The sequence below is a fragment of the Castor canadensis genome, chromosome 11 (assembly GCF_047511655.1).
Source record: "Castor canadensis chromosome 11, mCasCan1.hap1v2, whole genome shotgun sequence".
Lineage (NCBI taxonomy): Eukaryota > Metazoa > Chordata > Mammalia > Rodentia > Castoridae > Castor > Castor canadensis.
Window position 1 is genome coordinate 32730315 of NC_133396.1, and position 15091 is coordinate 32745405.

The 15091-nt window shown below is 45.8% G+C and overlaps 1 protein-coding gene across 18 annotated transcripts in view; it reads left to right on the forward strand.

The window, feature by feature from the left end:
- Window positions 1–118: 118 nt before the first annotated feature.
- The window catches only part of Msi2 (musashi RNA binding protein 2), a 367367-nt gene continuing 352394 nt past the window's right edge, over window positions 119–15091 (forward strand). For 14 of the 18 annotated variants that reach the window (XM_074046122.1, XM_074046125.1, XM_074046124.1 and 11 more), the window contains exons 1-5: window positions 120–231; window positions 527–567; window positions 894–975; window positions 1674–1758; window positions 5432–5473. In XM_074046122.1, coding sequence (XP_073902223.1) covers window positions 170–231; window positions 527–567; window positions 894–975; window positions 1674–1758; window positions 5432–5473 — 312 coding nt within the window. In that variant the 5' untranslated portion in view covers window positions 120–169. Of the gene's footprint in view, window positions 232–526; window positions 568–893; window positions 976–1673; window positions 1759–2183; window positions 3398–5431; window positions 5474–15091 lie in introns of those variants that run through there. The other 4 variants (XM_074046123.1, XM_074046129.1, XM_074046137.1 and 1 more) reach the window with 3 other exon arrangements.

A 15091-nucleotide genomic window follows, 5' to 3' on the forward strand; every position in this document is an offset into this window, starting at 1 on the left:
TCTCGCCGCTGCCCCGGCTCGGCGCTCGCAGAGATTCGGAGGAGCCGGGCGGGGGGGAGGAGGCGGGGGAGGAGGGAGCGGAGATCTGGGGCTCGGAGCCGGCCGCCGCTCCGCTCCGCTCGCTGTGGGGCTCGGTGTGTCGGGGGTGGGGGGGCGGGGGGGCTCCGCTATGGAGGCAAATGGGAGCCAAGGCACCTCGGGCAGCGCCAACGACTCCCAGCACGACCCCGGGTAAGTTTCCAGCCGCTGCCCACCGCGCCGCCGCGGCTCGCTCTCCTTGCAGCGGCGGGGACGGCGGTGCGCGGAGCCGGGCATCTGCGCGCCCCTCGCGCCCCCGCGCCCCCCTCCCCCGAGGAAGTTACACACCTTGGGGTTGCGTTTTGCCGTCACCTTCTCCCCCACCCCACCTCCCGGCTTGCGCTCGCCCGCTCCCCCCCACCCGCTTTCCTTTTAGCTTTTGTAAGTTACACGTCAAAATGGCCGATCTGACATCGGTGCTCACTTCTGTTATGTTTTCTCCCTCTAGTAAAATGTTTATCGGTGGACTGAGCTGGCAGACCTCACCAGGTAAGGGAGGGAGGGGGGGACTCCTGGGTCCCCCCCTTCTTGGCTTCTTTATTGCTCTTTGTTATCCCGGTATAGGAGCCCCCCCCGCCATTGGCTCCCCACTTCTCCTGTGCAAGGTTATTTTTTTAAATAGCAAATCCTTTCCGAGCCCTCTACGCGACCTCTGTTGCCGAATTTCCCCCGCGTGTGCAAAAAATGCAAAAACAAAACAGAATAACAACAGAAAACTACTTTTGGTTTTTGTCCTTGATCAAATTTTGCATTGCTTTTTTTTCTCCACACCTTCTCTCCCCCCCCCCCCCATCTCTCTCTTTCTCTCTCTACAGATAGCCTTAGAGACTATTTTAGCAAATTTGGAGAAATTAGAGAATGTATGGTCATGAGAGATCCCACTACGAAACGCTCCAGGTAAAGCAATCCCTTCTGGATTTTTGTCTTTATTTTAGAAGAAAGTTTTAGTTTTATTTTTGGAGGTGTCTTCGGAAGTAGCTAAAGCGTATTTAGAATGGGGCTTAGGCGCGCGGTTGGTCTGGAACGTCGCTCCCCCCCATAACCCCAGAGGTTATTGTTAATTAGGGCTGAACTCTGGATTCAGAGATGCCCATCTCCGCTCCAAGTCATTTTCCCCGTCGCTTCTTTCTTCCTTGTTTAAGATGACATTGAGCTTCATTCACTTTTCAGTTTTTTTTTTTTTTAATGTATGCCTTCCTCCACTCTCCCGGCTCCCCAAACTCTGAAGTCCCCTTTTAGGAAGGTGGGTTATCTCAGTGCCCTGTTTCCCTCGGCATAAAACAAAGCGTTGAGAAAGGGAGGAGGAGGAGAGGAAACTCAGGCGGCCAGAGTGGAGGCACCAGCGTCTCCCAAGTTACCTCCAGCCGCCCTGCCCCCGTTCCCCTTCCCCCATTAACCTTGCCTTTTTTTTTTTTTTTTTTTCTTGCAAGGTGGAGGGCTGTAGGCAGGAGAGGAATTGGGAGAGGGAGTGGGAATGGGGGTGCATGGGGCAACTTTTGTTCCCCATTCTGCATTAGGTCTTACTGCTTGTTGCTTTCAATGGTGTCACATTTTCTTTTTTTTTTTTTTTCTCTCCCTCTTTGTCTCCTTTTCAGAGGCTTCGGTTTCGTCACGTTCGCAGATCCAGCAAGTGTAGATAAAGTATTAGGTCAGCCCCACCATGAGTTAGATTCCAAGACGGTAGGTTGCATTTTGTTGTTGTTGTTCTTCACCCCTTTTCAGGAACGGTCTGGGCATTGACAGCCCTATTTAAAGGGACAGCGCCTTCTTTTGCTTCTTTGCTAGAAGTGGATACTTTTAAACAGAGCTAGTGAGTTGGCTCAGAACTTTGCTGCTGTGGCTGGGTTTGGGGTTTTCTTTTTTAGAGCCTGTCCCACTGCAGCTTCCAAGGCTGCCAAGCTGAGGCTGGGGGGAGGAGGTTCAGCTGTGGGAGAGGCTTTCCTCCTGGCCAGGGGACCTTGCAAGAGAAACTCCACCAGAGAGCAAATGGAACTTTCTTTGTCAGCGGATCATAGCTTGCATTACCAACTGTGACTCTGTGTAGAAGGCACAGCCTGCTTCCAGGCTGAGGGGCACAGGGGTGGGAAAGGAGGGGAGGGGGCACTCATGGTAGATCTAGGCAACAGGTTTCTCTAGGGGCCTTGGAGTTTGGAATGTGGTTTGAGAAGGGCAGGAGACGCTGGCAGAGCCAAGCATCTAGCTAGTGGGGTGACTCCAGATGGTGTGAAATCCAAGGCTGATAAAGGCCTTGGGTTTCAAAGTGATTTTTTTTTTTCCTATTGGATCCTTTCATTTGAGTGTGGGTACTTTTTTTGTATTAGAAGTTTTAAAAATCTGGAGCTGAGAAAGGAAAAGTCACTAGGTAGAGTTTAGAAAGAAGGGAAGAAAGAGTGGCAGTCTGTGATAATAATTTAATGTGAGGAGAGGCTGGGGAGTTGGCAGTGTTTTATTTAGCCCCTGTTGCTGGCTTCCTGCCTCTCCTCCCTTCCCCGCATGTCTACTATAATTTCCCCACAGTTTTTACGGATCTGTCTAATGCAGCAGCCTCACTGTTGGGATGCAGCTCAGGGCTGAGTGGGACTCTCCTTCTCTGTGGTGGGCTCCTGGGGTGAGGCAGGGGATGTGGTTTTAGTTCCAGTTGTTCCCTGCCTCTGGGCTTCAGTTTCCTCTTCTATAAAATAAACAGAATGAAGTGATTTTCCAAATCCTTTTAACATTGAATGGAAGAGAAGAAAATAAAAAAACCTGGTAACCTTTGGTGTAGGCAAATTGATTTTGCAAATTCACTCTCTTTCTATGATCAAAAAGGGCAGGTGCTGTCTTCTTCCTCCAAGAAAAGACCTCCCACACTTACTTGCTTTATTAATTGTCCTGGACTTGTCATAACTCGCCACCCAGCCCTTTTGTACTTTTAGATTATTTAAATTCAGGAATAATCATTTGTAGGGTGATAATGGATGTCTGCAGAATTTTTTTTTTCTCTTTGACGTCTTAGCTAGACTAATTTCAAAAAGATAGTAAAATGAAAGGAAAATAATTTCCAGGCAAATTCAGGCATTTCTTAGGTGTCCCTTCTCCCCCAGCTGGGCGGGAGAGCTAGAATTTAGTTTGTGTCGTGACTGCGTCCCTCAGTCAGTCTCTAGTACATAGCCTGCAGTTTTCCCTCCCTGAGTGTTTGTGGACATGTCTTGGTGGCTGTTACTTAGTTTAACCTAGCTTTTGACTTTGTTTCAACGTTCAGTGCAGGAGGCAGAAGCTGTTGGTTTATTGACATGGAAGCGAGGATCTTGTTTACCGTTACCTTAAAAGCTTTGTTTAGGTAACGGCTGTTCACACCCAAAATAGTACCCTAGTGTTTCCTAGAGGACTTGTAGATCCAGTAAGTAGAGCTGTACCTAACTGACTAATGTTTTCATTTTTAGTAGTTTTCTTTTTTGTTTGTTTTTTAAAAAAACTAGTTGACAGGGATGTGCAAAAGGTTGGGATTTGCCATCTTGCCATGACCCCTCCTTTCCTGTAGTGAGCTCAGTATGTAAACTGTGCACACGGAAGAACTCTGATCCTGGGGTAACTCTGATGTTCCCCCAACACAAATACAGTTCCGAATTGGCTTTTAGTTTTGTAATTTTTGATTTTTATTTTAGTGCGTCCTTTTCTTCATTTTACCTTTCAACCCCCAGCTCCCTTGACATGCTTCTCACCAACAAGGTGACTTCTTATTGCAATTGTGTGGTGGTCAGCTAAAAGAAATCCTTCGGGAGAGCGTCTCTCAACAGATGCATCTGTCTTACATTTGGTCAACAGAATGGAAAATCCACACCTGTTGTATTTCTCTTGTAGAAGCTGTAGTCAATGCTGGGCACACCTGTAGCTGCAGCCATGTTAATCCTTACGAAAGGGTAGTTTCCTAGATCAGAGATTTTTTTTGTGTGTGTATTTTAGTTTCTAAAAAGTAATCTCTCATTTCTCAGGTGGTGCTTAAAGGTGGGAACCACAGATACAGACTTTTATTAAGTCTTTAAACTACCTTAATAAAATCGATCAGTCTTTGTACGTCTTACTGCTGGGACCCTAGGGGATCTAAGTCCGGGAACAGATGACTGTCTGTGGTGTACTGCTTATCCCCTGAGCTGCTTTTTCCCAAAGCGTTCTTTGGTAGAACTGAAAACAAGGTTCAGGTTTGCTTTTTAAAGAGGAAAAAAAAAAATTAATATGACAGTCAAATCCTATAGATAAATAGCTTGTAGCAATATTCATATGATTCTCCCATGTTGAATTTTACCCAGAGATTTGTGACATTTGGAAATCTAATGAAAACCAACAGTGGAATTTTTTTTTTTAAGTCTTTGCTCCCTCTTTTTTATCTGTCCAATGATTTTTTTCTGCTCACATCAGCCTGTTGGATTCAGATGCTTCTGTGGGAATTGTTTTGAGCTGTAAAGCTGGGTTGGTGGCTGATTGAGAATCGTGTTCTGTAAGCAGAGTGGAGGTTTCTCCATGGAAGTTGAGGTTGGGATGGCTGAGTACCCCAGTTATTGTACTAGATCCCCACTTCCTTCATTCGCTTTCTTTTTTGCCCTCCCCACGATGGCCTTTCGTTTCTAATGTGGACTTTAGGCTGCTCGTGGATCTTTACCGTCGTGCTTTTGAAATCTTGGGAGACTGGGTTTGTGTACATCCTTTTCTTTTTTTTATTACAACTTCTTTTTAAAGAACCAAGTCAGGCTCCATGGTTTTTGACACCTGCTTTGTTTTGAGGTAGAACAAATGATCTTTTTGATAATCCTGGGTAATTTTATTTCACTGAAACAAGTGAATTAATCCAAGCAGAGCATTGGCTATAGGGATTGTCTGTGGGGAGTTTTTGGATATTACTGATTTTTGAAATTTTTGGAATCCCTTTTCCTTCTTGTGTTAGGGAGTAGAAATGCCTTCCATTTACCTAGTGCTAGAAGACACATTTACTTTTAAGGTGATAATTTTTTTTTTCAGTGATAACATTGCTCCTATCTTCTCTCCTGGCCACACATTGCAGATTAGCCACAGGTACCAGTCAGTATCTGGAAGAAAAGCTCTTGCATAAATCAGAACATGAGATGTGGTTTATGAAGAGCATCGCACACTAAAATGCCTGGTAGGGCATTTCAGAAAATTTAGCCATGGGTCCCATTGGAGGAGGGAAGGTGAAAGTTGAGTTCAGAGTCGAAGGAACTTTTGAATTGCTTGGGAAGTTACTAAAAGCTGAGTAAAAAGCCTGAGAAATGAGTGATTAATAATTAAGTGACTGATCATATATTTTTTCTTCTTTTCATTCTACCCTTCTGACTCCTCCTTTCCCATTTTTTTCCCCCAGATTGACCCTAAAGTTGCATTTCCTCGTCGAGCGCAACCCAAGGTAAGTTGGAGAGCCAGCCATAGGGTTTTAGCACTCAAAGATGGTTGCAAGGATTTCACGTTTCAAACAGAACGTTGGCAATGAACTGTTAAAACTTGGTGTGTGCCGTGCCTTCATGGTGTCAGCGTGAGGTGGTGAAGATCCAGGTGAGCGTTCTGTGAGGTCCCCATGCCGGAGCTGTCCAAGTTTGATCCTTAGTGGGAGGATGCGGTTCTGTCTGTTGCAATATTTCTACAAGTGTTCTCTTTATTTTTTAAGCGTCTCTGAGATCATATTGGGAGAAGTTAAATATTTCCTTGTGTCTTTCTTCTTGGAGGGCATTCTTTTGAGACCTTGCAACTTGGAGTGTTTGGAGAGGAGTAGAGTTTAAGTTAACGGCTTATCCTTTCTTAACTTTATAGACCGCTAACACTAAATCTAAGAGGAAGCTGGGATGCCTTGGTTTGGGTGGGTTGGATAGTATATAAGCGTTGGGTCTGGACAGGGAGTTCTGATGCTGTATGACTGTAGGAGTGGCACTACAAGACTTGCTTAAAGGATCGTCAGGGCTGCACTTTTGTGAAGTGTGTCGTTAACACCGTTTTTCCTGAGCTTACCAGCTGTGGCAATGAGAATGCAGCTACATGAAGTCTGCGGTTCCTCAGGAGGGCTCATGGCACACACATTCCTTTTACACCTTCCAGGTCGACTTTTTCCTTCCCTGTAGAACATTGGAAGAAATACTTTTATCTTGTGGCCTTGACACTCTCTTGGGGAGAGTTGAAGCTTGTGATTGTAGGGTGTAAAGAGAAAGAGCTGTGGCTTTTAGCAAATTTTGTTTATTTCGTTAGGCAGAGTCTTCCAGACTGGAGCCTTCTCATTGTGTAAAGGGGAAAATGGGTTTGCACATGAATAAAGAAAAAGGTGACTCTTGGGATGATATTTTGAGACTTCTAGGTCTGGAAGCTTCCATGTGATTGATTCTTTTTTCTTCTTCCTTTTTAAAAATGGATCCAGGATTCCTTAAGTAAATAGAATAATGTATTTTTTTACGGCATTTTTTCCTAATGGTAGATATTAATCATCTGAAGAGGTGAGATTGCTTCTGTATGTGGTACAAACTTCGGGGCTGTTTGAGTTGCATTGCAAACACTGGGGGATCCTTGCCATTTCACAAGGCCTCCCAGAATCAGCAGTATTTCCTGGGTTTAGAAGACTTGTTGTTTCTCCTGTAAGTGTGAATCTTCAAATTTCCAGGTTAGTCATTTGATCACTCAGCACTGGGTCAGATTACCCTATAGGGAAACTGGAAAAATCCCTGATTTGGTTAAACCGTGGGTCTGACCTGCCTTCCCCTCCCCTTTATGGTCCCCTCCCTCTTTTCTTTTTTTTTAAAGCCATTCACATGAATGTACTTTGTCATTTGCCTTTTCAGCAGTGCATTCAACTTGAAAACAAAATAGAGTATTTCTCTAACTTGTACATCCCTTCAGCAGCCCCCAAACCCAAGTCTGGAATATTTGTAGATGAATTGTCAGACTTTTAGATGTGTGTTAACATCGAACCAGTAGAGAGGGATGTTTCCTTGGAAGTGATACCTTACTTTTTATAACACCTGGCACTTCACCGACTTTGTGATCCATTATCTTCGTCTTGGTTTTAGTTTCCTCATCTGTCTGATGGGAGTGAAGACAGCAGCTCTGTCACAGGGTTTTTGTGAAGAATGAAAGCCTGGCCATGGCAGGGGCCTCACAGCTCCTTGTCATTTCCATTAGTGCTGTTGGTTCAGTCATCATGAGGGTGGTGGTGGTTTGCTAGCTTGACTGCCTAGCTGGCTTCAGACACCAGCTGTGCCACTCATTCCCTGTTGTGAATTTGGTCAAGTCACTTAACTTCCCTATGCCTCAGTTTCCCCCAATAGCATTTCCCTGTAGAGTAAATAAAGGTAATTTTTTTTTTTTTTTTGTGGTACTGGGGCTTGAACTCAGGCTTGAACTATACCATGAGCCACTCCACCAGCCCTTTTTTATGATGGGTTTTTTTTTTTTTTGTAAGACTGGTGTTTGAACTCAGGGCTTTGTGTTTGCAAAGCAGGTGCTCAACCACTTGAGCCACACCTCCAGTCCCGATGGGTTTTTTCTAGATAGGGTCTCGTGAACTACTTGCCCAAGCTGGCTTTGAACTGTGTTCCTCCTGATCTCTGCACCCTGAGAAGCTGGGATTATAGGCATGAGCCACTGGCACCCAGCAGGTAATGTGCTTTTAAAAAAAGACCTGGTCCATGGGAATGTCAGACCCTCTTTACCTGATATTTTCACTCTTTTGTTTTGTTTTTTTTTTTGAGACAGGGTCTTTTTGTGGAGCCCCAGGCTGACCTCCAGTTTTCATTGTGGAGCCCAGGCTGTCCTCGAACTCTTGATTCTCCTGCCTCTTTATAGTTATTTTTGTTAGAGCCTCAAATCAATCCTATCAGAGGTCCAGTAATAATAATTATTGGATGTATGTATCAGGCACTGTTGAAGGGACTTGAGGTATACTAACCTATTCAGATCTCACACAGCCCTAGGAGGTGGGCACTGGTATTATGGTATTGGTGAGAAAACTGAGGCACTACTTAGTTGAGAAGTGGTGTAGGAGATGCGCCCAGGCCACCTGGCTCCAGTACTGGTACCAGTGTGCCATCCTATGGGGGTACCACCAGGCATCACCCCTGTGTTACATAGAGAGGACAGGTTAGGAGAGATGAGAGGCTGCAGAGGGCAGAACAGTAGCCAGACTTGACGTTCTGGGTTCCAGATTCTCCTCCCCTGTGATGTCATCCCATTGTGTGATGCTGTCTTGTACATCTGTCTGGAGATCCAGCCCTTCAGGGTTTCCCTTCAGAGGGTTTTGGGGTTGCTCAACCTAGTGAGGCAGCCCTGGAGTGACGTAGTGGATAGGAATGGAGCAGGGTGGGGAAAGTGCCTTCCCTGCCTGCTGTTATTTCCCAGCAGAACTTGAGCCTGGCCACCGGGGTTTCAGACTGAGTTACTGTGGGGGCCACAGTCCAGCTGGCACGTGTATAGAACTTCGAGTGAAGCCTTATTTGTGTTTTGTTTATCTCCCATCAATTAAACTTCCGTGCATCTGTATTGGGGTCACCATGGCTAGGTGAACTGTACCCCTCCTTGTGGACTGGGTGAGGAGCTTATAAATGATGTATCAGCTTGAGTTTCAGTTAAAACTCATTTCTCTGCTTTCTGGCTATTCTTCCTCTTTGCTGACACTCACCAGAGAACCATTTCATGGAGGTGTTAAAACAAGACTAGTGGAAAGAAACTGTAACTTAAGACAAAAGAAAATCTGCAGCAGTGAAGAACAGATTTCATATTTGTACTGCCATAACATTCTTTAGTGTCCCATATAAATAAAACTCTGTTTAACCAGAATTTTAATGGACAGTCGAAGGGAGGGTGTGGACTCCCACAGTTTGTTTGTTGCCTTTGCAATGTGAATGTTGACGTTGCTTGTGAAGTTATAATGGGGCTTTATTAGCTCATCCAGGACAACTCTTTGGAGACCAGTGGCTGTTAATTAGTGAAGTACATTTTGATCAGGAGAAGATGGGTTCCTTCTATAGCTTCCCATTTCTCTGGATGATTATTTCATTTTGTAAAATATGTAAGCGTGTCCCTCCCCTCCCATCTTTTTAAAAATTAAAATGGTCATGCTCTTCTTCAGTGGCTTAATTTGAAGCTGTTGGAAGAATGAGGGTGATGGGATCAATCATGTCATGTCCTTTCTTTGTCTCCTTTGGGCTCAAGTCTCAGCTGCCTGGAAGAATTTTGTTTGAGCCTGTGGTTTCTTTATCTGAGGAGGAACCAAGGCACTCCTTAGCATCTGTGGACAACAGTGGAGTCTGGGCGAAAGTCACCCTTTGTCCTAATCATCCTGGAGTATAAGGATGCATTCATCCCCACACCTCTTTAAGTTGTATTTCTTTCAATTTAAATTTATTTTTAACTGATCCACAAAAACATAAACGTTGCACAAATTAGCAAGGTACCGAGTGTTGTTTTGATCCACGTGTATACGTGTTTCCTCAAGTTTTTAGAGGACAGAATCTTCATTATTTTCCATAGATCTCCTTTCTTCAGCCCAGTTCAGTCGCAGTGGGGCGACCATCGGTGAATCACTTAAGTGCCTGTAAGCCTTAGTTTCTTCCTCAGTTACAAGTACGAAATTAGTGTTGTAACTCCATACGGAGTTTTGCAGACAAAGGTAGAATTGTTTGGAAGGAGCTGTGGACAAACAAATAGCCCCCAGCAATGCTTATATTTTTGTGATAGAATTACTTCAATAGCATCAAAACAAGTGCAAGGGCGAAATGACCTCAGGAAAGTCTTAATCAGAATGTAAACCCCTGGTGGCAGAGGGGTGGTGGGGGCCGGTGTTCAGGAACTGAGCCAGTTGAATCCTGCCTGCCTTTTCCCCAGTGGAGGCAGCTGCTGCCCAGTCACCCTGCTTGCTTCAGGTCACCCCAGCAGTTAAGTTGGGGATGGGAGGGTTGAGCTAGAAGCCAGGTTTTCCTGTCCCGTCTCATCCTCTGACATGGTTTTGGGGCTCTGGAAGTTTCTCTGGAAAGCATGCATCCAGATGGGTGGTGGTGGCCAGCCCTTGCATGCACACCTCCCATTTCAGGGCAGTGGTTTTCTGGCAGCTTCTCAAGGGCGAAGGGTGAGTTTGCGGCATCTAGCCTTCCCTTGCTGCGGCAGGTCGGGTCACTCCAGCACCTTGCCATCTTGGATGAACTGCAGCTGTCATCTCAGCAGCCACGGTTAAGTGAGCCGCTGGTGGGTTTTCTGGTTCCCGAGAGGATGTGGTAGTGTGTCTGCGGCCCTTTTCCACACCAGCAAGGACCTTGGAGGATTAGTGGCTTAGCTTCTTGCTTGTCGAGAGTGCGGCTCCTTCCTGCCTTCAAAATCAGTAGCAGGTGTCAGCTTGAGGAGGAGGGGCTCCTTGTCCTACAAATGTCCTCTCCCTGAATGTTGCCTTTCCTCCCAGGCTTGTGTTCCATTGTTTTGGTCAGTGCTAACATGACGGAGTTCCTGTGTTCCATGTCAGATGCTTTTTTGGCAGACAGGTGGGCTGACTCTGTTTCCTGGGTTGGGAGGAAGAAGACACAGTCTCTGAGGACCCAGCTGACCATCTTGGGGACCCATGAGGCAGCATGCATTCTTTGAGTCCTATTCCACATTTTAAACCTGAGCATTCTTTGACTGAAAACTCTGAGAACACATCAGGGAGCTACAGTTCCTCATCTCCCAATTCTTGTTGGATTTGGGGTGTTCTTTTAACACAAGCCTGTGTAATCCTTACTTACTCTGTAGTAGGGACTCAGGAAACCCTCAGAGCTTGCTGGTGCACATGGGACAGTTGTAAGCATCTTAGCTTCGTGTTTAAGGTCCTTCAAGATCTGTGACGGAATGGGTGCGTTGGCTCTAGCCTGTAATCTCAGTTATTGTGGAGGTGAAGAATGGGAAGATTGTGGTTGGAGGTCAGTGGGGCAAAAAGTTAGCAAGACCTCTATCTCAACCAACAAGCCAAGTGTGGTGGCCTGTGATTCCAGCTTCTCAGGAGACCATCGTGGCCTTAGGTTGACCTCAAGCAAAAACATGAGACCCTACCTGAAAAAGAACTGGAGGCAAGACTCAAGTGGTAGAACAAGTGTGAGGTCCTGGGAAAAAAAAAAAAAGAGCGTATCTTTCCAGCTTGTCTCCTACCTCTCCTACCTTTTGTGGCTTTGAAACTGAGGCCTTTTGTGTATCCCCATCTCACCGTGCTCTCCCTTCTCCCTGGTGCACACAGCAGACCCTTCTTTAAAGCCAACTTAAGCTTTCTTCTTGGGAGCACCATCCTGCATCACCTCGGTAGACAGTGTTGTCGTGCAGATACCGCGGTGTGCTGTGCTTACACAGAGTAAGACAGCTGAACTGTCACTATGGAGCGTAATCATAAGGGACCCTGGTTGTATGTGTAGTGCACTGTTGACTGACAAGTTACTGTTTGGTACATGACTAGTACTTCTTTCTCTGAATTTCCACAGTGCTCTACCTTGTCATTGGCTACGACTCTTTCAACAATAATAAATTACCAGAAACTTATTGAGCACCTGCATCCCTTTAGAGGCTGATCTAGGCATTCATTCATTCATTCAATTATTACACAGCATTATTGACACCGACTGTGTGCCAGACGCTGTGTGCGGCTCGGGGTCGGTGTGAGAGGAGAAAAGGCGCTGACCTCTAGGAGCGCTCACTGGAGTGGGGCCCTGAGCACGGAGCAAATAGCATGTACTGTCAGATATGAGCCTGCAAGCTGCTCAGAGGCATGGCAGGGAGTGGGGAAGAACCATACGTTTTAATACATTCAGTAGTAATTATTTACCAATTGTCTGCTCAAGGCCAGGGTCTGTGTTATTATGCACTTTGTTCTGAGTTTTATGGTATTTAGGTTCATACCTTACTGCCTGTACTCTTAAGACTCAAACATACATTACTAATTAAAAACACCTCTTGGTTCTCTTACACCTGCAGTTTTGTATGTCATACACTGCCATGTGAGTAGAATGAATGAAATCTGATGAAGGAGACATAGTTGTGGGGTCAGGCTAGGAGGAGGGGCCCCCTTTCGATAGGAATGGATGTATAAGAGCTTAGGACAGCATGGAGAGAAAGAAGATGACGCTTCTAGGAGGAGGCGTCTCTGCCCCGGCTCCTGAAGAGCACATAATACAGAGGAGCATGGCAGGAATGCAGCCATGTCTTCCTGTCAGGAACTACAAAGGTCAGGCAGAGGGTGCCTGCTGCTGCCTTGGTCTGGGGTAAAGCTTGGGAAGCAGGGTGGGGCAGGCTCATTGAAGGGCTTGAGTGCCAGGCAGAGCAGATGGCTTTGTGCTTTGTTTGGCTGGCACTGGGAAGCTGTTGCATATGTCTAGGCTCCTAGGACACCCCATAGGATGCTCTGAGCTCTTTCAGACCCCTTCCAGAGAAGCCAGAGTCGTCAGAGTCGTCGTCAGCCTGGGTGATGCAGGTACATGTGCAGGTCCCACCATGGACTTGGCTATAAGTTCTCTGGCCACACACCATCTTTAGGAGAGATGTTCTTGGCAGGTACCTGCTCTGATCTTTGGGGTGTGTGGCAGCTTACAAGGAGCTCTTGGTTGTTCTCCTGTTTCCACCTTCTACATTCTCTTCTGAACAGGAACCACAATGTAGACAGAATCCCACAGCTCTGTACTTTGCCTTGTCTAAGCTGGGATCGTGACCTCACCATGTGTAGACAATGAGATATTATTTCTCCATGTGGAAATCACAGGCTACCTGTGATAAGTATGTCCTGTCGCTTAGGATTCTGACCTGTGACTTCAGAGGATGTGTCAGCTTGGAACCTCCTTTGGCTGGTGGCTGCTTGATGTAAGGAGCATGCATTTTTGGGATCATGGTTTCATGTTTCTATGTGTGGTTTATCCTCTTTTGAGGATAGCACTAAGCTTCCCAAGTATTTAGAAAGTTATTCTCAGGGTGGATACCTGGCTACAGTATTTCTTATTTATTTACTTATTTTTTTGTATTTAGTTTAGCTCTGAGATTTGAAATATCAAAAAGAAACATTCTAACTGAAAAAAAATTGTGAGTTAGGAGGTTATAGGTATAGCACTCAGCTTCTGTATTCTTAATCTCCTTTAATCTATGACAGCTTTTGACAATCACTGATATTATCTCCACTTGAGGGATGGGTAAACTGAGGCCTAGGAAGGTTAAGCGGCTTTCTTGAGGGGCCACAGAAATGGTAAGGGTCAGGATTGAGCTTTGGATCAAAGTCCACCTGAATCCCAAGGCCTTGTTCCCGTAACTGCTAAGCCCCACCGTGTCCAACATGGCTGGGTAGAGTTTGGACCACTGTAAAACGCTTTGCTGGATCACTGTAAAGTATTCAGGTGGAAGAACAGAATTTGTTCTATGGTCTGGCCAGGAAGCTCCAGGTTATTTTCCATGGCCTGTTTCTAAGAGCCGGGTTAGCACAGTGAGGTGACACTTGGCTGGCCATGGAATATTGGACAAGTCACTGAATGGTTTTATACCTCCACTTTCATCTGTTAAATAGGGAGTATCAACAGTTGTTAAGGGGATGAAATGAGGCAGTGCACATTGTGGGTACAGCATAAGTGTTAGGTACTGTTGAATGTCCCCAACCATGGCCCTGCCCACGTCATAGAAGAGCCTTACCTGCCAGCTTGCGGGATGATTGACACATTGCCCCCTTCTCTTGGTGATGACTGGAACAGCACTGAGATTGGGAAATTCAATCAAGACATGGCACAAACCATGTCTTGGCCCTGCTCAGGGGGCAGAGGAATTTGCTTCCTTTTCTCCTTTGGGTGCCTGTGTTTCTGCCACCTTGGAGAGGAGAGTAAAGTCCTGGGACACGAAACTAGGGAGAGACCCTGCCTGTGACTGTCTCCCTGCGAGCCTCCTTGCCTAGGGGTAGTTCCACCAATGACTGATCTGAAAGCATCACGTTCATTTATTTGTCACTGGCTGTGACAGGCAAGTTAATGCTAATGGATTCTTTTTTTAGCCTGTTGTCTGGGATGAGTTTCTCCCAAATGTCCTGAAATCTAAGGCATTAGGAGAATGTGTAACTTTTATGGCAGGGGAGGATTTAAAAGATAAATTGGGTTTTGTGTGCAAGGGCCTTCCATTTAGGTTAGGGGCAAGAGCTGCCAAGGGGGAGGGGGGAGGGAGGATGCTGGGGAGGCACTGAGTCTTCTTTTTAAGAAATCCATTCAGAGCTCTAAATTGCTGTTTCTGTTTCAATTATGTGACAATTTCAAGGGTTTAGAAAAATCTAATAAAATGGTCTTGATGATGCACTGAGGGGAGAATGCTTCAGAAGATGCAGGAGAATAAATTCCTTGGGGGTCAAGAGATTCCGGGTCTGCCACCGTGGGCCTTCTTTCGTCTGGGTTTTTACATTTTTATTGTTTTGAAGGGCAGGAAACAGTGTAGGAATGTATTCAGGCCTTCATCCATATCCTCCACTGAAATGAATTATTCTCTTTGGGTGATTGCAAATAGATAGGCCACTGCAATTTTTTTTTTTTTTAAGCTGACATATTGTAAACGACTTTCAGAGCATGATGTGTGTGTGTAGTGATGTTGAATAAGGCACTGAAGAGAAGCCACTGGAGCAGGAGGAAGAATGAGAAGGGAGGCCCTGTAGGAGTTTTTTTTTTTTCCCTTCAATCAAAGCTTTTGAGAGTTTCCCAAAGAACAAAAGTTTACAATGGAAGCCGCCTTTTGGGCTGCCTACGGGAACAGAGTGCAGAAAGACCTAGTGTAGCAAAATGGGATGCTGAGTGACATTAATGAGGTGACCGCTCTGGTGGGAGGGAGGCAAGGAACCAGCCAAGTTGCAGTTCCCATGACTTGTTCCTTGGTTGAGTGTATCTCCTGTGTGCCTGTGTGGGCACCAGTGTGTGTGTGTGTGTTTGCATTACGTGTGTGAACACGTTTTGTTGCCTGTGTCTTCTGTGAAAGTTTTAACACTAAACCCTATTGGGTGTACTACAGCTGTGGTAGACAGGCTGTGTGTGGC